Source organism: Hypanus sabinus, chromosome 20 (assembly GCF_030144855.1).
Source record: "Hypanus sabinus isolate sHypSab1 chromosome 20, sHypSab1.hap1, whole genome shotgun sequence".
Classification (NCBI taxonomy): Eukaryota; Metazoa; Chordata; class Chondrichthyes; order Myliobatiformes; family Dasyatidae; genus Hypanus; species Hypanus sabinus.
The window spans coordinates 63,714,847-63,737,590 of NC_082725.1; the positions used below are offsets into that span (position 1 = coordinate 63,714,847).

General features: G+C 39.9%; 1 protein-coding gene across 2 annotated transcripts in view; it reads right to left on the bottom strand.

The window, feature by feature from the left end:
* Positions 1-5,826: 5,826 nt before the first annotated feature.
* Positions 5,827-22,744, bottom strand: part of eci2 (enoyl-CoA delta isomerase 2) — a 172,909-nt gene continuing 155,991 nt past the window's right edge. For both annotated transcript variants that reach the window (XM_059945668.1, XM_059945669.1), the window contains 5 exons: positions 17,413-17,515; positions 16,988-17,108; positions 16,746-16,835; positions 9,989-10,132; positions 5,827-6,335 (listed from right to left, as the gene is read on the bottom strand). In XM_059945668.1, coding sequence (XP_059801651.1) covers positions 6,180-6,335; positions 9,989-10,132; positions 16,746-16,835; positions 16,988-17,108; positions 17,413-17,515 — 614 coding nt within the window. In that variant the 3' untranslated portion in view covers positions 5,827-6,179. The remainder of the gene's footprint in view (positions 6,336-9,988; positions 10,133-16,745; positions 16,836-16,987; positions 17,109-17,412; positions 17,516-22,744) is intronic.

Here is a 22,744-nt window from a genome sequence, read left to right on the forward strand (position 1 = left end):
TACTGAACAGAACCTGCTCCCATTCGGATAAGCAGGGCAGCACTGCGAGGAGATGCTTTTTGATTTCTCAAGTGCCTTCAATACCATACAGCCCTCACTGCTGGGGGAATAGCTCCGTTCAATGCAGGTTTCCGCTTCCATTGTATCCTGACTGGCAGACCGCCGTCTGTACAGCTTCAGATCTGTGTATCAGACATATCTATAAGTAGCACTGGGGCCCCTCAGCGGACTGTATTGTCTCCCTTTCTCTTTACCCTGTATACCTTGGACTTTAGATATAACACTGAGTCATGTCATCAGCAGAAATTCTCTGATGACTCGGCAATAGTTGGGTGTATAAAGGGAGAATGGGAGGATGATTACAGGCCCCGGTGTAGGACTTTTGTCAAATGGTACAAACTGAATCATCCTTAGCAACTACAGTCACTTCTGCTCCATGACACTCTCCAGTTTCTGGCATACTTCCAGTGAAGACTGACACTATTTTCCTTTGTCCACCATTATCACCATTAATACTGATACATCTGACTTCTCCCTCACAAACTGCAGGGTGAGTTCTATCATATTATGATCACTGCTTTCTTAGGGTTCCTTTACCCTAAGCTTCCTAATCAAATCTGTTTCATTACAACACTCAATCCTGAACTGCCATCCCCTATTGGGCTCAACCACAAACTGCTCTAAAAAGCCATCTTATAGGCATTCTACACATTTCCTCTCTTAGGATCGAGCATCAAAATGATTTTCCTAATTTACCTGCGTACTGTAATTCCCCATGACACACCATTTGTATCCCATATCCTTGCTGTTGTTTGGAACCTGTAGATAACTGCAATCAAGGTTTTTTCTACCCTTGCAGTCTTTTAACTCTATCCACAAGAATTCCACATCTTCTGATCTGACGCCACCTCTTTTAAGAATTAGATTTTATTTTTTACCAACCGAACCACCTCACCTCTGCCTGCTGCCTGTCCTTTCAATACAATTCTTGGATGTTAAGCTCCTAACTATGATCTTCATTCAGTGATGCCCACAACATCAAACTTCCCAATCTCCAAGTGTGTTACAAGCTCATTTACCTTATTCTGTACATTCAAATGTAACACCTTCGGTTCTGTATTCATCACCTATTTCGATTTTGCTTCCATGTTACACTTCAGCTCATCCCACTGACTGCACGTTTGCCCTCCTGACAGTCTCACCACATGCTACATCTACAGTAGTTGGATACCAACTGACCCCTCTTCTGTCCTGTTGCTCTGTTCCCATCCCCCCCACCAAATTAAACATTCCCCAACCGCTCTAACAAACCTTCTTGCAAGAATATTGATCTCCGTTGGGTTCAGGTGTAACCTGTCCTTTTAGTACAGGTCATACCTTCCCAGAAGAGATCTCAGTGATCCAGAAATGTGAAACCCTTACTAGTTCCTCAGCCACACATTAATCTGCCAAATCATCCTATTCTTTCCCTCAATGGCATATGGTACACACTGCAATCCCAGGATTACTATCCCGGAGATCCTGCTTTTCTATTCTCTCTTCAGGACCACCACCCTTTTGCTTCCTATGTTGGTGGTAGCAGTGTGTACCACATCTTCTGGCTTTTCACCCTTCCTCTTTAGAATGGTGTGGACCCAATGGGAGACTTTTCTGACCCTAGCACCTGGGAGACAGTGCTGGAGTCCCAGTCACTGTCGTTCCTCTCAGTAGGTCGTCCCCACCAACAGCTTTCAAGGTGGTAGGGTTACACAACCGCAGGGTTACTCTGCACTAGCTGCCTATTCCTTCTCCCTCCCCTGACAGTCACTCAGATACCTGCCTCCTGTAACTTAGGGGTGACTACCTCACTGTAGCTCCTGTCACCTCCTCATTCTCCCACTTGAGCTGAAGGTCATTGAGCTGTAGTTCCAGTTCCTTAACATGGTCTCTAAGGAGCTGCATCTTGATGCACTTCATGGGGATGTAGTTAACACACCAGAGGCAATCAATTAATCCACCAACCTGCACAGCTTTGGGATGTGGGAGGAATCTAACTCACCATGACAGGAAGTTGGTGATGGTTGAAGATGGCTGTAGGTTTACTGTGATTTTTTCTATGGAGGCCTGTGACTAGCAGGATGCCCCAGGAGTCGGTGTTGGGACAGTGTTATTCATTACACATGTAAGTGATTTGGATGTAAATGTACTGCATATGGCTTGTTTAGTAAAGCTGCTAATGATTGTATATTAGGGGATCTTACTTATGAATTACAAAAAAGACCTTGATCAGTTAGGGAGATGGGCTGAGGAGTGGAAATGGATTTCAATTTAGATAAGCAAGCTGATGCATTTTGGACGTTCAAACCGGGGTAGGACCTATACAGTGAACGGCAGGACTCTGACATGCCTTGTGGAACAGAGAGGCCACGGAGTATTAATGTACAGTTTGCTGAAGGTGTTGCCTGAGTTACAGGGTGAGAGGGTCGTGCTGGATCTTTATTCCTGGAGCGTAGGAGAATGAGAGGCAAACTCAGAAATCTATAAAATCATGGGGGGTATGGATAACATGGATGATCATCATCTGTCTCCAGTCCAAAGCTAGAGGGCACAGATACAAGACCAGAGCAAACAGATTTTAAAAGACACCAGAGAGGTAACTTCTTTACAGAGAGGGTAATGAGTAACTGGAATGAGTTGCCAGAGGAAGTGGTCGAGGTGGACACAATTGCAACATTTAAGAGGTATGTGGGTAGCTAAATGGAGAAGAAGGATTAAGGGCTAAACATGGGCAACTGGGAGTATTGGGGAGGATGCTGTGGTTACCGTGCATCAGTTGGGCCAAAGGGCCTGTTTCTATGCTGTGTCACTCGGACTCTGCTTACATTCAGCTCGCAAAGCATGCGGTCCAAGAGCTGGGACGTCATGTGGCAATTGAATAAATCGTTGGTTAGACCCTACTTACTGAGAACAGTCTGGCCACCACACTACAGGAAGGATGTGGTAGCAACATATAGAGTATAGAAGAACTGTACTCTGAGAGGGAGTAGGTCTCCTTAAGGATCATTGTGGTAATCTATTTGCAGAGCTCAGGGAAAGGGCTAGATCTTAAATGAATACTTCTGGTAAGTTAGTCACCTTTGTAATGTACTGTGTAGCTGCTGCAAAGAAAAGCTGATTTCCACAGCATTTGTAGCCTGTGAATGTATGCCTCATAAACTCAAACTTGATCAACATTATGGAGGAAGAGGTGTGGAGCATGAAGGTGGATAAATCCTGTGGGGCCTGACGGGATGTATCAAAAGATGTTGTGGGAAACAGGGCAGAAAAGCACTGGGCCTTGCCAGGACCTTTTGTATTATTGTTAGCCACAGATGAAATACCAGAAGTCTGAAAAATATCTTAAGTTGTGCCTTCATTTAGAAAGGCAGCACAGAAAAAGGAAGGTATTAAAGGGCAGTCTTAAAGGGCAGCCTTACATCTGTGGTGGGAAAGCTCTTGGAAGGGATTCTTACAGAGAGGGTTTATTTGTCTTTGAAAAGTCAAGAATTGATCAGGTATAGTCAGTCTGACTTTGTCTGTGGGAAATTATGTACCACAAACTAGACTGAATTTATTTGAAGAAGTGACCAAGATCATCGACAAGGACAGGTTGGTAGATATTACCAACAGGGACTTCGGCAAAAACTTTGACAAGGTCCTGATTAGTAGGCTAGTCCAGAAAGTGACATCTAATGAGATTCAGGATGTCATAAATTCATAGAGCAGTACAGAATAGAAAAAGGCCTTTTGGCCCATCTAGTCCATGCAGGCCCAATTTTCTACTTGCTCCTGGACCATAGCCTTCCACACCCATCTCATCCAGGTGTCTATTCAAATTTCTCATAAATGTGACCATTGAACCTGCATTTACCACTTACACTGGCAACCTATTCCATGCTCACACTGCCCTCTGAAGTCCCCCTCAGATTCTCCTTACCGTAATCTATGACTTCATAATTGTGTATACCCCTATAAGATCTGCCCTCATCCTGCTCTCCAGACAATAAAGTCCTAGCCTATCCCCGTAAGTTCCAGCAACATTCATGTAAATTTTCTCTGTAGTCGTTCAAGCTTATTGATAGCTTGCCTGTAGGTAGGTGACCAGAACTGCAGACAACACCAAACTTGGCATTACCAACATAGAGTCTTACAGTCAAAGGAAAGTGCAGCGCAGAAACAGGCCATACGGCCCATCTAATCTGTGCCAAAACCATTAAACTGCCTAATTCCATTGACCTGCATCAAGTTGCAAAAGCCATGTTGACTGTCCTTAATCAGGCCCTGTCTATCCAAGTACCTCTTCCCTCACTACCATTCACAGCCCCAACAGTCCTTCCAGGTGAGGCGACACAGTCTGTTGGGGTTATATATGGTGTCTGGTGCTCCCTGTGTGGCCTCCTGTGTAACAGTGAGACTCAACATAGATGGGGAGACTGCTTCGCTGAGCCCGAAGAAGCGGGATCTCCAGTGGCCACCCATTTTAATTCCACTTCCTATTCTCATTCTGATATGCCAATCTACTGAGGCCACACTCAGTTTGGAGGAACAACACTTTGTTCTGTCTGGGTAGCCTCCAACCTGATGACATGAACATCGATTTCTCTATCTTCCATTAATGGATCCCCCCCCCTTCATCATTCCCCATCCCCTTTTCCCTCTCTCTCCTTGCCTGCCCATCACTTCCCTCTAGTGCTCCTCCCACCTTTTCTTTCTTCCACTACCTTCTGTTCTCTCCTATCAAACTCCCTGTATCTCCTTCACCAATCAACTTCCCAGCTCTTTACTACACCCCTCCCCCTTCAAATTTCACCTATCACCTTGTGTTTCTCTCTCCCCTCCTCCCACCTTTTAAATCTACTCATCTTTTTTTCTCCAGACCTGCCGAAGTGTTTCTGCTTGAAATGTTGACGGCACTATTTTACTAGATGCTGCTTGGGTTGCTGGGTCCCTCCAGCATTTTGTGTGTGTTGCTAAGCTTAACTATCTTTTTGTTTTTACAAAAAAGGTTGGCTAAAAAATCATTCTCCACTCAGAACATTGACAATTATTTCTGTATTATTATATCTAAACTTACTAATCACACTAATGTACTGTGAGCTGTAGATATAATAATGTTTATGCAGGCGTTCCCTGAGACCTTGAAGATTATTTCAAGGGTTCCTCCAGGGCAAAATGATTGAGAAAGGCTGCTCTAGATATCTGGAATCACTAAGCAGGAACAACCAAATGAATAGATTAGTTTACTCTCACAGCCAAAATCCAGTGTACAGGACTGATCTTTACACTTCTGATTTTAAACTTGTGCTCAGTTAAATACTACTGGTTACTGGTAAATAATCTATCCGACTATATGAAATTGATACAATCAACATTCTCTCTTTAAAAACATATTAAAGGTGAATCATATGGAAAAGAGCTATTTTCAAATTCAACTTTTGAAAGCAGTTCTTGTGATGTGATTTGAAAACATTTATATAAGTAGCTGTTTTTTAAAAAAATAATTATTCTAGTCCAGATAAAATGAATTTTCACAATAGTTGAACTTCAGTTACAAAATCATATTCTAAATGATACATTGTGATTAAGAATAAAATTGTATCAAATTATTATTTTAATATTTTCCTTTTTTTCCTCTTTGAAGGTGGTCACCAATTAGAGAGATTCCTGATACACTGTATAGATGGTTCATCCTACAGGAGTTGTGCAAGTATGGGCCCATTAACTCAGTGATCTTTTCTGGAGAGAAATGTAGCCAAGTTGTGTTTAGTAATATTCTGTCAGCATGCAAAGCAATTAATTCTCATTCAATTAGACTTCCAAAAGTTCCTTTTTATTGCTTATGGTATTATTCATTTATGATGAAAGACTATAAATTTTAACAAAGAAAAACTTGAAATTGTACATTGTTTTAATTTCATTCATTCTGATTCTGTTTCCATTTTCAATCCCTTCTCCATCACTATTAACAATTTGTCAAAATACCACGTTAAGCACATATTTTATGGATAATTATCAGAACAAAACCACATGAATTTTACTGCATCACAATATTTCACTCATGAAATTATAAAATGATTAAAATTGAAACATAATCCAAAGAATAAAGGCAAAGTAATGGACAATCAAAGATTTCCTAATGTCAGAGTGTGGAAGAAGCTGAATCATAACTTTGCCTTTTTTTCAAAGAAGTTCATGATGGCCTTCATACATTCTTCAGATAACCATCTCTCTTTCAGCCGCTCACACTCTTGGGCATTGATAGAATGCAATGTCTCCTTTTCAACACCTCTTATTAGTTGCTTTGAAAATACGAGCGACTGAAATGAAATTCATAGATACCATTAAAATTCTTGTAAAGAAACATGCTGTATAACACATGAATTTATCCAAAAAAACATTTAATCATGATAATTTATACCACTCATAATCATCAAAGTGCTACCCAAAATGGAAAAAATCTGAAATGACAAATACATACAACATTGTTTAAACAATATGACAAAACCCAATGAAACAATTTACATTCAAAATAAAATAACACTAACTTTTATCTAGAAGAGATATTGAATGATTATGTCATTCATCATAGATTGAAAAATTGGACTTAATTTTCTTTGATTATTGATAAGTGCATAAAATAAACATTAAGTTAATCAGTGTTTTGATTTCTTAGATGGCAATCTTGGAACTAAACAATAACTTGACAGCAAATAATTCCTATTAAAAACTATAAAATTTAACATAATTTTTACAGCAAAAACTGTTTATTTCTGGGAAATCTCCAATCTTCTTCCAATCTAAAATTTCAAACAAGTAAGAAGGCTAGTATTCAGCACAACAAGGAAGAATTATTACAAGTTCAAAAAGAAGTTGGAACAGAAATCAGTTGCCAACAGAACTCAGGAGAACTACAACAAAATCATCTGTTTTAATATATTAAGCTCCATGTGTTTATGCAGCAGGTCAACACTGGTGATACACACTCAGTGGTCACTTTATTAGGCAGCCTGTGTATTTAATAAGTGATTATTGAACATACATTTGTGGTCTTCTGCTGCTGCCCATGCACTTCAAGGTTTGTATTGTCCATTCAGAGATGTTGTAATACATGTTTGATTTACTGTTGCCTTCCTGTCAACTGAGCCAGTCTGGCCATTTTCCTTGAACCTCTCTCATTTTTCCCCACAGAACTGCCACTCACTGGATGTTTTTTTTCTTTCTCACGTTATTCTTTGTAAACCCCAGAGACTATTGTGTGTGAAAATTCCAGAAGATCAGTGGTTTCTGTGATACTCAAACCACCCCATCTAGCACCAACAATCATTCCATGGTCAAAGTCACTTAGATCACAATTCTTACCCATTCTGATGTTTGGTCTGAACAACAACTGAACGTCTTAACTGTGTCTGCATGCTGCCACATGATTGGCTGATTAAATATTTGCATTAATGAGGTGTACCTAATAAAGTGGCAACTGAGTTTGCATAGTTACTAACAAGTTAAATAGTTCTCAAAATATGTCCTTTTGTTTGCAATTGTTCTCAATAAATTGCCGGGAAATAGTAAGACAGTAGCAAGAATGGATTATTTGCCATCTTTGAAATTTATTTATTTTTATTTATTTATTGAGATACAGACCCTTCCAACCACCCAGCAATCCCCCAATTTAACCCCAGCCTAATCACAGGACAGTTTACAATGACCTACCAACCAGCACAGCTTTGGACTGTGGGGGGAAACCCACGTGGTCATGGGGAGAATGTAGACAGCAATGGGAAATGAACCCAGGTCAATAATACTGTAAAGCATTGTGCTAATCATTAAGCTACCCCAATTTAATTCTCTTACTCCAAATCACCTTTTGGGTAGTGCTGCCATGATCTCCAATTCACTCTCAGAGAAAAAGGGACTTGGTCTGTCAACACACACAAAAACCTGGAGGATTCCAGCAGGCCAGGGAGCCTCAATGGAAAAGAGTACAGTTGACGTTTCAGGCCGAGACCCTTCATCAAGACTATCAGTTCAAGTTCCTTACTTCTCTGAAATTCCATCATAATTCTTCCCACTAATTCCTGTCATGATTCTAGATGAAATCTACATGTTAATAGCTCCAGTCACAACCACACATTGTGCAAAATAGTTTACAAGATTTGTATACTGTTAATGCACACATGGTACGGGTTCAAAGAGGCCTGCACACAGGAAATGCTGGAGGATCTCAGCAGGTCAGACAGCATCAATGGAAAAGAGTAAACAGTCAACATTTCAGGCCAAGACCCTTTATTAATCCTGATGCTGCTCCTGAGGCTCTTCATAAGGAATGGCAGAAGCCAGAATAAAAGATAGCAGGAGGAGCACAAGCTAGCAGGAAGTAGATGAGAGGGGAAAGGTAGATGGTTGGGGAGGGGACTGATGTGTAAAGCTAGGTGGTAGATGGAAGAAGGAATCTGATACAGTGGACAAAGGAATAAAAGCGGGGGGGGGGGAAGGTGTACAGAAGGCGTGAGGGGACCACAGGAATGAGGGAAGACAAAGGGAGGGGGTGGAAGAGAGGAAAACAGAAATGAGAGGTTATTAGAAGTTAGAGAAATAGTTGTCGATGCCATTAGGTTGGAGACCACCAAGGTGGAATGTAAGTTTTTGCATCAGCATCTGGCCCTGCTGGGAGTACAGGAAGCTGTGGACAGACTCATTAGTGTGGGAATGGGAAGTGGAATTGAGATGGGTGGCAACCAGGAGATCTGGACTGTTGTGGTGGACAGACTGAAAGTGCTTGATGAAGCAGGTGTCCAATCTGTATTGGGTCTCAATGATTCAGAGGTCGCACAGTGAGCACCAGGTGCAATAAATAATACCTTCAGACTTGCAGGTGAAGGACTATCTCATGGAGGAGAGGAGAAGATATGCCTGATCATTGGATGTGAATGTGGCTGGCAGATGTGCAGGAAATGGAGGAGATGCAGGAGAAGGCTGCATTAATAGTAGTGAAAAGGAAACCATGCCAAGTACACTTGCCTCCCTCATCACTATTAAGAGCCCGAAACAGTCCTTCTAGGTGAAGCAATGCTTCATCTGCAAGTCTGTCAGGGTCATTATTGCATCTAGTGCTCCAGTGTAGACTTCTCTACATCGGAGAGATCCAAACACAGGTTGGGGGATCGCTTCACTGAGCAACTTTGCTTTGTACACCACAAAAGTCAGCATCTCCCGGTGACCACAAATTTTAATTCCACTTCCCTTTCCCACACTGACATATCTGTCCACAGTCCTCTATTGCCATGTTGAGGCCAGATCAGATTGCAAAATCAACCTATTATATTCCATCTTGGTAGTCTCCAACCTGATGGCATCAATAATGGTTTTGATCATTTCTGGTAACCTCTCTCCTGTTTTTTTATATGCCCCGCCATTTGTTTTCCCTTATTCCTGTGGCCACCTCACCCCTTCTTTTCTCCTTCCCTCTCACAACTTGCCCTCTTGCAGTTGTGTATCCTTTTGTATCCCCATCTCCTTCCCATTATTCCATGATCTACTGTCCTCTCCTATCAGATACCTTCCTCTTATCCTTTCCCAGCTTCTCACATCATACCCTTTCATCAATGCCCCACCTGCCATCCCCCTCATACCTAGGTTCACCGATCACTTTGTGCTCCTCCCCCAACTTTTTATTCTAGCTTCTGTCCTCTTCCTTTCCAATCCTGAAGAAGGGTCTTGGCCCTAGACATCAACTGTTCATTTCCCTCCATTGATGCTATCTGCTGAAATCCTCCAGTATTTTGTGTGTGTTGTTCAAAGTTTCAAAAATCTGTAGAATCTCTTGTGTTAGAACTGCCTGGTGCAAGAGCATGCTTGTGCAAGGATGATTTTTACATCAGGCTTTAAGAAATGAGTTTGAGAATTTGACTAAGCTATATATTTAAATTACTATGAGCAACTTTATTAAAATATTACTGTTATAATGTTAACTTACATTTTTGGGTAGTTTTGCATAAGCATGCAACCTTTTCCAAACTTCTTTCTGGAATGTACTGTCAGGGAAGACCTCGGTCACTAGTCCAAGCTCACAAGCTTGAGTGGCTGTTAATTTCTTGTTGAACAGAAGAATTTCATTGGCCTGAGTGGTTAACAGAAATAACATAACTTTGAGCTTGCACTGTCCTATAGTAACAAATGGTTTTGAGCTATTTAAAAGCAGAAAATGCAAATAAACGACGACATTTCAATCTTATCACCAAGTTCAAAGTATGTGCAAGTTACTATAATTAATTTGTTACATGCCCACGGGTTTCGTTTACTGTGGGTGTTACTTTAAACCGCTTGAATGAGGTGGGACTACGATATCAGTATAACAAGCTGCGACGGACCACTGGGATTTTCAGTGGTAAGAAGAAAGCGTGAGAGAGTGGAAGGACTTTGCACTGCAAGCTGCCAGCAGGAGCTTACTGTGAAATGGGTAAAGTCTGATACTTTCCCATGCTCAAAAGATTGGGTTGATCAATGGCACACTGTGCACATTGAATGTGTGACTGTCACTTCAGATGGTCCATATGTGGATTTTTGTTGGAATATCCTGTGGGACCACTGTTGTTGATCCTTACCTGGATCCGGGGGTGTTATGCGGTTACCACTTGGAAGAAGGGATACAGTATTCCGTGACTGTCACCTGGTGATATTTCTACATGGATTTCGGAACGACTTGACAGATAAGATCTTCATTTACCCAGCATGGAACCTGTGGAATTTCTTCGTATTCGTCTTCTCTCTATACTTTAACATGGATTTACAAATCTCTCTCCTCACTCATTTATTCCGTGGATTGCTGAACCTTTCTACTTTGCTGTCTGAATCTTAAGACTTTATGAATTGTTCCTAAATTTGACTGTTTGGGAGCCACACACACACACACACACACTGTTAACTTCTGTTTATTTCATTTAATTTCTTATATTATGAGTAGATACTAATAAAGGTAGTAGTTAGAACATTAAAACTTGACTCAGTTTGTGATCTATTGCTGCTGGTACGTAACAAGTTACCTAGATTAAGTTTACTCAACATTTATAACTTTATATGATCATAATTTAAAATTTAAAGTATAAAATTTCAGACAATGAAGCACCTAAAATTATCAGTGTTCTGTAACACGAAGTAACATCTTGTGTGGAATGTACAGAACCTTGGTAAAATAATTAGCTTATATCTGCCATTATTAAAGATTTTTCAAATGTTAATCAGGATAGAAATTATTTTATTGTACATAGAATTTATCTTTTAGGTGCTGGTGTTTATATTCCTTCGAGCCTCCTTTCACCCTATTTCACATTGCTGAGTATTTGTCACCCTCATGTACCTTTCTCCCACCCAAAGACTAGAACCACCACATTTCAAAGTGTTGAAACAAGACATAGACTACTACAAAGATGTGACTTGGTCAATTGGGGCGGGGCATCTTTATCTCACCACCTTATGGTACAATGGTGTGGGAAGCGCTGCTGAATATGCAGAACCTTGCCACTGGAGTCAGAACTGGCTCCAAACCAGGATTTTAGTTGAGTTTTGCTCCTGTTATCATTGGATCGCCACATCGCCATGACAAAGGTAGTACGTAAATGTAAAATTTCAAGATGTTTTTGAACAGAGATCTGCTCCATATAATTAATAAGTGGACATTATTCCTCACAAGGATAAATTTTCACACAATAACACCACTGGATTGATCATCTTACGAGAGAGGAAGTCTCCTTTGAGTTAACTCTCTCTCATAACTTACACTGCTCAAGACTTTGCATCCACTTCCAACAACCCATTTCTTTACTGATCCTGGTCCTACCAACCCCCTCATTCTCAGCTCCACTCCACTGCCGTCATCTTCAAAAGCTGACTTTTGTCAGGCCAAATGCCACCACCATGAGCTCCCAATGCCAATTGGATCTGCACAAGCTCAGTTGCATTGGAAATATTTATTAGGGCTTGGAGAGTGCAGGACAAATTCTGTCCCATTGACATTCACTGCAGGACACTACAGCTTTGTTGGGTGGGACTACCATGATCAAGTTAGGGTGGGTTATCATATTAACAGGTAGAATGGAAGCAGGAATGAAATTCCAAAAGTGTCCTCCTTGTAATCCCTACCCAACAAGATCTAGCAGGATAGGATCAAGCTCCTTTGAGACATGTCAAACTTCATGCTATATACTCCAACTTGTACCTAAATGTGTGTTAATAAATGGCTATAATTTAAATGAGTTTATAATAATAGTTAATTTTTTTCTGTGGAACATGCATCCTATTGGCAAAGCCAACACTAACTGCCAATTTTAAATTTCATATGCCCCTTGTAAAGACTGTGTGAAATCCAAATGTTCCCTCTAACTTTTTTCCCCACACAGTTACGCGGACCGACCATTGGTCTGAGCAGGAATATTTTACATGGCCTGAAAACTGCACAGTACTTTTATATTATTATATGAAATTCCAGCCACATGGTAACAAAGGCCATCTTCGCGGGAGCACTGGTGAGATAGATGCCTTCTTGATTTACTACAAAATGTGAGTTGAAGGTTCCACAGTGCTAATAGGTTTGACAGCTCCAGAATATTCATAATAGTAAAATATTTCCAATTCAGCATGGGTCAAAGTGTGGGAAATCAATGTGAATAGAAATATTCACACATGTAAGTAAACCATTCAAGGAACTGCCTGCAATCAGACTGTTGCCTCATAGGAGTAAGTGTAAGAAAAATCCTGGCCGAGTGTTCTACCTGAATTAATGTATCATCATTATTATGTAGTTAGTATGGTAGAATTTCAATGTAAACTTATCTAGGCCAAGTTCACTTAGTTCCTGCTGGCTTGGAGGCCACCACACAAAACTTGCTAAAATCAGGATAACTATTCCGAATTGATAGTTCTACTGTATAATAGAATAATGATGATAATTCATTCAGGGAGGCTTAAAGCAGAGGAGAAGAATTCAGACATTTGGTTCATTTAATTTGCTCTGCCATTCCATAGCTGGTTTCTTTTCCCCAGCTTCATTCTCCTACCTTCTTCCCTTAACCCTTAACCCCATACTAATCAAGAGCCTATTAATCTCTGCCTTAAATACACCCAATAGTTTTGCCTCCACAGCTATCTGTGTCAACAAATTCCAGATTCAAGACCCTGTGGCTGTAGAAATTTCAGCGAATCTCAGTTTTAAAAGGACGTTTCTTATGAGGCTGTATCCTCTGATCCTAGACTCTCCTACTAATGAAAACATTCTCTGCATATCCAGGCCTTTTAATATCAGTAAGTTTCAATCAGGTTCTCCCTCATCCTTCTGAACTTCAAGTACAAGTTGAGAGACATCAAACATTCCTCATAAACTAAGCCTTTAATTCCTGGGATCACACTTGTGAACCACATTCTTGTGAACAGATGGTGTGATTGCTTTGAGATGTAATCTGTAAAGTAGTTAAACAGGAGTTTTTGTTTTAAGATAACTCCAATGAAGCAACAATCTTAGCTTTGGCAATTCTTTCAATCAAAAGGCTCTATATGTTAATAAGAAGCACCCAAACCCTGATTGTGGCCTGACATTGAGTATGATCCAAGTTTGGAGCTATTCATCTCTACCTTCAGCTTGTGGTAGGTCTAATCAGTGAGGAGTGTATGTTAGGTAGAAAATTACATTGACAGCAGCAGCACTCTTCAACTGAAACAGCTTATTTATATTTTTAAGCACAGGACTTTGTTTTAGTCATACTTTGTCTGAATATGCATAGTGGTTTCTGTGGTTTCCTACAAAAAAAAAGCAATATGGCTGTGTGTGTTCTCCGACATCCTACACATTGCACCACTTTTAAAATTATGGGGGCTGAGTTTTAACATGTCATAACATTACACAAGTCAAATTGCTAAAATGTTATTCTCATGGTGCTGGTTGTGAATAAAAAGGTTTTAGGTCACATCTGCGTGACTTACAAGTCAAAAAACAGGATTTGGAGAGGCTATTCATCCTTTTGAGTTTAGTCCACCTTTCAAAACTGATAGCCACGTCCTTGACTATAGCTTTCTGTTGCAGAAAATTCCGAAGGCTTACAACTTTTATGAGAGGAAGTATCTGCTCAAATCTGTCCATGTAGCTGCTCCTTATTCAGGAAGAAGGGGTCCTAGTTATAGATTCTCTGGCCACTGGAGGCATACTCCCAGACCTATCCTATGAAATCCCCAAGGATTTTAATGTTTCAGAATTTACCTGCAATTCTTCTAAATTCCAAGAATACAGAGAATTTAAGGTTGTTGGATTATACTGCAAAATTGTTATGTTCTTTGCAATTTAACTTTCCCAAGCTTGTATTTTATATAATTACCCACATATATGCAATTATTCATTTGTTCGGCATGCCGCTTATTGGTTACGGTTCTTTGTATTATTCTGGAAGCTTCTTGAAGAGACAGAAATTTTGCTGTTGATGTTTCTGTAGCAGGCAATTTCTTTTTTATGAGGTTGGGTTGCTAGCTCAATGCTCAACCCGGCACGGATGGAAAGCGCGCACTGGAGCTGGCCGGATTTGAACTCAGGAACCTTCGCTCTGAAGTCCGGCGCTGATGCCACTATGCCATCTAAGAAGCTGGCTGAAAGCTTCTTGGGTATCCCATTATTTGAATAGAGGTTATCTCTCATCTAAAACTTTGAATGGAATGCCTCTTATAAGACTGTAAGGCATAGGAGCAGAATGAGGCCATCTGGCCCATCAAGTCTGCTCCACCATTCAATCATGGCTGATCCTTTTTTTCTATCTCCTCCTCAACCTCAGTTCCCAGCCTCCCCGTAACCTTTGATGCCATGTCCAATCAAGAACCTATTAATCTCTGCCTTAAATATACCCAACAACCTGGCCTCAACAGCTGCCTGTGGCAACAAATCCCACAAATTCACCACCCTTATCAATGATATAAGAGTAGAGCACATTGGCATTTTTTTTTCTCCTTTGTTCCTAGACTCCTGCTACTCTTGTTTCCAATTCCTTTGTACCATTAGCACTAATATAATGATCATGAAGCTACAAGTTTTATGTCTCATTCTTGGCTTCTGAAAGAACCTTGGATTAACAACTTCAGAACCCAACAAGATAGAAGATGTGGTCAGTTGTACCACAACCTGCAGACAACTCACCATCGGCCCTGTGTACCATAGGACTGTGTACATAACTCCTCCTCTACTCATGTACACTTTGGTACAGCTTCAGTACCATGTTTAACTTTGTGGATTATACCACTGTTATTGGCTGAATCAAAGTTGATGATAAATCAGCATATAGGAGGAAGATTGGAAATCTGGTTGAATGGTGCCACAAAAACCTCCCACTCAATGTTAGCAAACCAAAGAGCTGACTATCAACTATATAAGGAGGTTGGAGGTCCATGAGCCAGTCCTCATTAGGGAATGGAGATAGAGAGGGTCAGTAGCTTTAAATTCCTTGGTATTAACATATCAGAGGATCTGTCCCAGGACCAGTACATAAATATCATCGTAAAGAAGGCACAACACCACCCCTGCTTTCTTGAGAGTCATGTCACCAAACCTTTGACAAACTTCTATACAGTGCCTTGAAAAAGTGTTCAGCCCCCACAACTATTTTCACATTCTACTATCTCATTTTTAAAATTTTAAATATATTTGAGGTCTTTTTGAACTAATCTACAAAATACTGTGCATCCTGTCAAACCAAAAGAAAAAATCCAAAACCTATCAACAATTTACTAAAAATTAAATAAAACTGTGAAGCTGAAAAAGGATTCACCCCTGTAATTGCTATGCTAACTTTCCTCAGGTGCAATACTTTATACAACTTTACCAACTCATACAATTTGTTGATGTAGAAAATTGGACAATCACCTGTTTTCAATGAATACATCAGAACAAATACCCTGTAAGGTCCAACAATATGGTAGATATTCAACATACCAAACCAAAATAAAGACAAAAGAACATTCAAGACATGTCAGGGAAATTATAGAGAAACACAAATCTAGGGAAGGGCACAAGACAATCTTAAAGGCACTGAACGTAACTCAGAGCTCAGTGCATTGTGAAAACATGGGGAAAAAAAAATCACAGCCACACTGCCTAGGTTAGGTCACCATTCTAAACTTAGTCACCAGAGAAGAATGGCACTTATGAGAGGGATCTATGGACCCCAGGTTGGGTTCCCCTGCTCCAGAGATTGTTGTACATGAAAATCCCAGGAGAACAGCAGTTTCTAAGATGCTCAAACCACGCCTTCTGGCACTAACAATTGCTCCACTGTCGACGTTACTTAGATCGCATTTCTTCCCCATTCTGATGTTTGGTCTGAATAACAACTGAACATCTTGATGTCTGCATGCTCTCATGCATTGAGTTGATGGAACATGATTGGCTGATTAGATATTTGCATTAACAAGAAGGTGTATCTAATAAAGTGGACACTGAATATTCACCATTGGCCATTTTCATGCAGCATATTATCTGTGTTTTTAATAAGGCCCATTTCAAAACTGTGGCAGGGACAGATACTTGATTGATAGGATTCCAGCATGGGCTCTATGAAAGATAGAGATAAGATTGGAAAACTATAACAAAGCTGGAGCAGAAAGGAAAGCTGGAGATGGGATGGTAGTTTGAAAGAATAGATAACAAAAACTTAAAAAATGATTTTTTGTTCTGTAAAATTTGCTCAGCCTTAGTCTTCTGCTGCTACCTTAGCAGTCCCCATCATCTTAGGGAAGGTGTAGGATGAGCAGCCTTCCGGACTTTGGCCAAGTAGACTGAATGGTGTGTGGAATGTGGCCTGTATTGGGAGAGAAACATAAGAAAAAAATTAGTACTTTGCATACCTCTCCTGGGTAAACCCACTTTTGATCAAGTAACTTTCTGCACAAAACTGCAGATCTTTTAGCAAACAATAATGATTAACTAAGTGGGCAGATATAAAATACTTACTCCATCAGTGGCATAGACTATATCAAATAATCCTAAAATGGTGACAGCAACTCCAACAGCAGGGCCATTAATGACACCGATCAGTGGCTTTGGAAAATCAATGTAATGGCTTACATATCTCCTGTTGATCACAAATTAAGTCACATCTGTCAATTTTTAAAGTTGTTTATATTTTAACAAAGTTTAATAAATGCTACCTACAATAATTACAATATCTCAAATAATACATGAACTATTCAAACATTATAGATTTAATAGTTATGAAAGACAAAGTAGCACATCATGCTCAGAATGTATTGCTGACTTTCCAATGTATACCTGAGTTAAAAGTTGTAAAAACTTTTAATGCAACCATATTCTATTTTAAAATAATATATACTATAGCAAATGTCTCCAGAATATTTTCATTGTCATCCTTTACTTACTTTAATAGTGCTGCTGAATCCTTGGACGTCTGTTCCATACCTTCTGGTCTAATATTAGTGAAGTTAGACAAGTCGTTCCCACTACAGTAATAATCCCCACTGCCTGAAAATTAAGAAAATGTGTTAAATTACATGCAATGTTTTTCAAAATTTATTAGCTTAAAAAAGCTGGCCCACAAAGATCACAAGGTTGCTGGTCAGCTCAAGTTTGACCATTCCAGCCTTCCTGACAGTATCACTCCCTATCTCCTTAATCTCCTCCAACCCTAAAGAATATTCTGGGATCTCTGGATTCCTGCTTATTTTTGATTTTTATAGTCTTGTCTCTGGCTGTTTAGGTATTGGGTCTGGAATTCCATTTTCAATCAACATCCTTCCCTTTCTACTTCTTCATACCCTCCTCTAAGATGTTCTTTAAGATATACAGTAGATCCTTAGCAAGACCTTAGCAAAGTCGTTACCTGATGTGGCTTACTGAAAATTCATTTGATGCTGTACATGAGAAGCATCTTAGGATATGTGGGAAGATATATAATTCAAATTGTTATTCATACAAAAATATCTCATTTATGTTAAAAGATGCAAGAAGTAATCAGTGTTTTTTATAAATGCAAATTTATATTTGTAACTGATAAATATTTATACTGCATACTTAATCATTCCATACAAGTTCTGAGAGAGCCGTCAAGCTCACTGAATCTATGCAATCTCTCAGTTCAATCCCATTGTTACTTTTAGCACCTCTAGATATGGAAGGACACTAATTCAGCAACTGAGATAGGCCAGCTAGTGATTACGGGGTGATTCAAAGAAAAGACTAAAGACGATAAGTACAAAGAAATTGTCGTGGTGAAACCTAAAGGCTTCTTTTCCTTCTATAAAAGCTACTTACCTAACCATACAGTAGATAGGCCAAGTGACAGTTGCAAGGCAACATATGGTAGAGAATCTTGACTGCTACGACATTTTTATTTTGAAACAGGATCATTTCAGAATCAGAATCAGAATCAGACTTTAATCGCCAAGTACCTATGCACATACAAGGAATTTACTTCCGACAGATGTTGTCTCTCTGCTCATAATAATAATGATAAATATAAATCAAAATATAGATTATACATACAGGTAGTGCAATCCAAGTAATAGTTAGCTGACAGTTAACCGGCAGTTAACTGTTCAGCAAAGTGACTGCAGTAGGGAAAAAACTTCTCCAGTGCCTATTAGTCTTAGTCTAGAGGGATCTGAAGCGCCTACCAGATGGAAGCAGTTTAAACAATCCGTGCGCAGGATGGAAGGAGTCCTTTATGATGTTCCCCACCCTCTTCTTCAACCTGGAAGAGTACAGGTCCACAATAGAATGCAGGGAGGCTCCAATGATGCGCTCGGCAGTCCTCACTGTGCGCTGTAGTCTGGTTCTATCCTGCTTGGTGGCGGCTCCAAACCACATAGTGATGGAGGTGCACAGGACAGACTCAATGACTGCAGTGTAGAACTGCAGCAGCAATTCCATTTAATAATGATTTTAATGAAACTGAAAATGAGTTTATTTAGGTTAAATAGTTCCTACACTGAAACATAAATCTGAGTTTGGTGTAATGCTTTATATCTTAATTTTAAAAAATAATGAAAGCTAAAACTCATTGGCTCCAAAGTTAAATAGGCTCCTTTTTTGCATTTTAACTAGTTTTTCTTTTCACATATGCAGTTCTCCCTATTTTCCCTTTTGACTATATGCTTGAAAGGTCATTTATCCCTTTGGCATTTTTGTTAACCCGCTGATGTATATATTAACTAGTAGGTATGCATTTGGGAAACAAAATATCAATATATTTAAAATAACACTTGAAATATTTTAGTTTTTCTGGAGAACATTAAAAGTGTTTAATCATTACAAATTTTTCCCTTTGTAACTCAGCAAGTCAGGGAAAGAAATAGAGTTAATCTTTCAGCAGAACTAGGGAAAGTTAGCGATAAAACAAGTCTTAAAGTGCAGAGAAAGAAAGGAGAGAACATGGAAAGCACTGTTGTAGGTATCCCTCCTCACAGATTCTGCCAGACTCTGAGTATTTCTTGCATTTTCTGAATTAAACAATATTTCCTTGTAATTTTTAAAAGTTTGCCAGGGTCAAACTTAAGTGCAAAATAACAATTGCACGATCTACATATGGCAAACTCCCTTAAAAATTAAGCTCCAGTAATTACCTGCAATTCCAGTGCTATATGTTAAATGCTACTAAAATAACAGGAAAATATTTTCAAATAACAGACACATTTTTGATACTCTTCAAGGAGTGCCAGATAAACACAGTATCAACCTGAAACTAGTTCTCTTTGTTAAGAAAATATTTAAAATAATTAACAGTGTAAAAATTGAGAAGGGCAGATACACACCACTTTTGTCACGGTGTCCGGTTGTATCACTGCTTTGTGCTGACTTAACCCAACACAAGCTGACATTACACCCCTCAATTTTAATAGTTCACTCCATCTGTTAGGTTGGCATCTGCTGCACTGAATTGATACTGAAACTTTTTGCATAAAACAGTGCTCAAGTAGAAGTAAATTTTACCATTGTTTCAGTATGGGAAGCAGTTGGCCTCAGTAAAACAATCCTATCCTTTAAGCAACATGTTTTACCCTTGAACAAGCAGTGTTTGATCCCATTCGTTTTATCAGGTTAGCCTCAGTATATAGGCAATCTGGACTCACTTAAGGATTTGTTAGCATGCTTATATGGTCAACATAGAACATCTAATATGTGAGTATCTGGGCTGTGTATTTCAGTGGTCCCCAACCACTGGGCCGTGGACCAGCACTGGGCCGCAAAGCACGTGCTACCAGGCCACGAGGAAATGATATGATTTGGCGATATGGAATGATGAATCAGCTGCACCTTTCCTCATTCTCTGTCACGCCCTCTATTGAACTTGAACGCACACAAGGTCATTACCCATGTGAGGTCATCAGTCGCCTAAACGCAGTGATACCCTCGCACCAGGGATCACTGGTTGGCCTCGGGTAACTGGCCGCCTCATGCAACCGGTAAAAAGTGCCGTTGCTACTGGCCTGGAGTGCGGACAGTTGGGCGCCGCCTCTAAACCTGTTTAGCACACCGAATGTTCGTGGGGAATGTGGTGCTAAGATATTCGCAGACTACCTAATTTGGGCTCAGGGTTTTGTAAGTAGCAGAGCAGCTACCTCTCTGCGATCTACTGAAAGTCATCCCTCGAGCCAAACTTTTGTCGGCCGATAGATCCTACCCTGTCTGCTGGCGGGGGGGGTGTGCGGGCACTGGTATGTTGCAATGATTTTATATGTTCATACGAGGAAAATATGTGCTGTGTGTTTAATATCCAAACCTTACTTAAAATGTTATGATGCCACTGACTTATAAGTGAGTTATAATTAACTTATCACTATATTCATGGGAGGAAAATATGTGCTGAGTGTTTAATATTAAATTCGTTAGATAAACCCTTTTAGAAACAAAATTGAGTGTACTAGCCACTTATAAGGGACTTATAGTTGACTTAACACCTATATACCAGTCATGATTAACAACCCCCCTCCCCCCCCCCCCCCCCCCATCAGCCAGTCCACAAGAATATTGTCAATATTAAACCGGTCCACGGTGCAAAAAAGGTTGGTGAGCCCTGGTGTATTTCATCTAATATTGTGTCTCTAGTGAAAAATCTTTCCTTTTATTACCATTGATGTGTGTGGGATTTCTGCCACACACCCACATCAGCTTGTTGTTTCTGGTATTCCAGAGGGCTGGATATCACACTGAATTACTAAACTGGTTTGTTCACCTTGTTATTTAGTAGCAAAAATTATAGCACTCTATAAGTCATCAATTAGATAATGCTATATTTGAAAACCAGTTTATGTAAAAAAAAATGTAAAACCGGACTTTCTAGCAGTCCTTCTGTGGAAATTTTAATTGGTATATTCATATTAGTAATTTAACTGTTGCTGTATTGGCTTACATAAATTTTCTTATTTGGTAGGTTTGAATCACAGTCAAAATTAAAAATATATAGTCAAAAGCCAGTTACAAACATTATAGCTAGATTGCACATTCCCACATAAAAAAAACTCTTTTAAAGATGACGGACTTCTGGACATAGACAAGGACTGCTGAACTAAGTGCTTTCCGCAGGTGGTGCCCTTGATAGTCCATATGAAGTGATTCTGGCAAGACCTTGATTGACAACTGGCAGCAGCTTGTAAAGAAATTTTTCTGCCAGTAAATAAATGAAAAATGAATGCAAATATCCTTGCAAAATTGCACCCCTGCATGCCTCAACATGAATTGTGGAGGCTAAGACATTTTAGCTTATTTGACAGGCTTGAGATATCATGAGCAGTCACTTGTTTGTGGAGAGTTTAAAAGATTTAAAAAGCAAAGAAGGTTTTTTGGAAAACAGTTTATTAGGCACCTGGCAAAGGCCTATAAAAAGTGGAGCAGCCACTGTTGGAAGGAGACATAAGAGTAGAGCGTTTGAGACTTTGACAAGAAGAGGTGGGAGCCAAGAGAAGTTTGTCAATTAATGCCTAGCTAGAGTTGTGAGAATGGATCCAGGAGCAGAGATGTGTTCATCATGCTAAATGTGAAAGATTTGGGAGACCTCCAGGCTCCCTGATACCTATATCTGTGTAAGTGCATCCAACTACAGCTCCTTACAGACCATTAGGAAACTGGAACTAGAGCTGGATGACCTACAGCTCATTTGGGAAAATGAGAAGGTGATAGATAGGAGCTACTACTACAACTAGAGTGGATTATTGTGCACAGTTCTGGTCACCGAATTATAGGAAAGATGTCAACAAAATAGAGAGAGTACAGAGAAGACTTACTAGAATGTTACCTGGGTTTCAGCACCTAAATTACAGGGAAAGGTCTTTATTCTTTGGAGTGTAGGAGGTTGAGGGGGTCTTGAAAGAGGTATTTAAAATTATGAGGGGAATAGATAAGAGTGGACGTGGATAGACTGTTTCCATTGAGAGTAGGGGATATTCAAACAAGAGAACATGAGTTGAGTTAGGGGGCAAAAGTTTAAGGGTACCACAAGGAGGAATTTCTTTATTCAGAGAGTGGTAGCTGCGTGGAACGAGTTTCCAGTAGAAGTGGTAGAGGCAGGTTCGGTATTGTCATTTAAAGTAAAATTGGACAGGTATATGGACAGGAAAGGAATGGAGGGTTGTGGGCTGAGTGCTGGTCAGTGGAACTAGCTGAGAGTAAGCGTTCAGCAAGGACTAGAAGGGCCGAGATGGCCTGCTTCCGTGCTGTAATTGTAATATGGTTATATACAGATAGTCACCCCTAAGT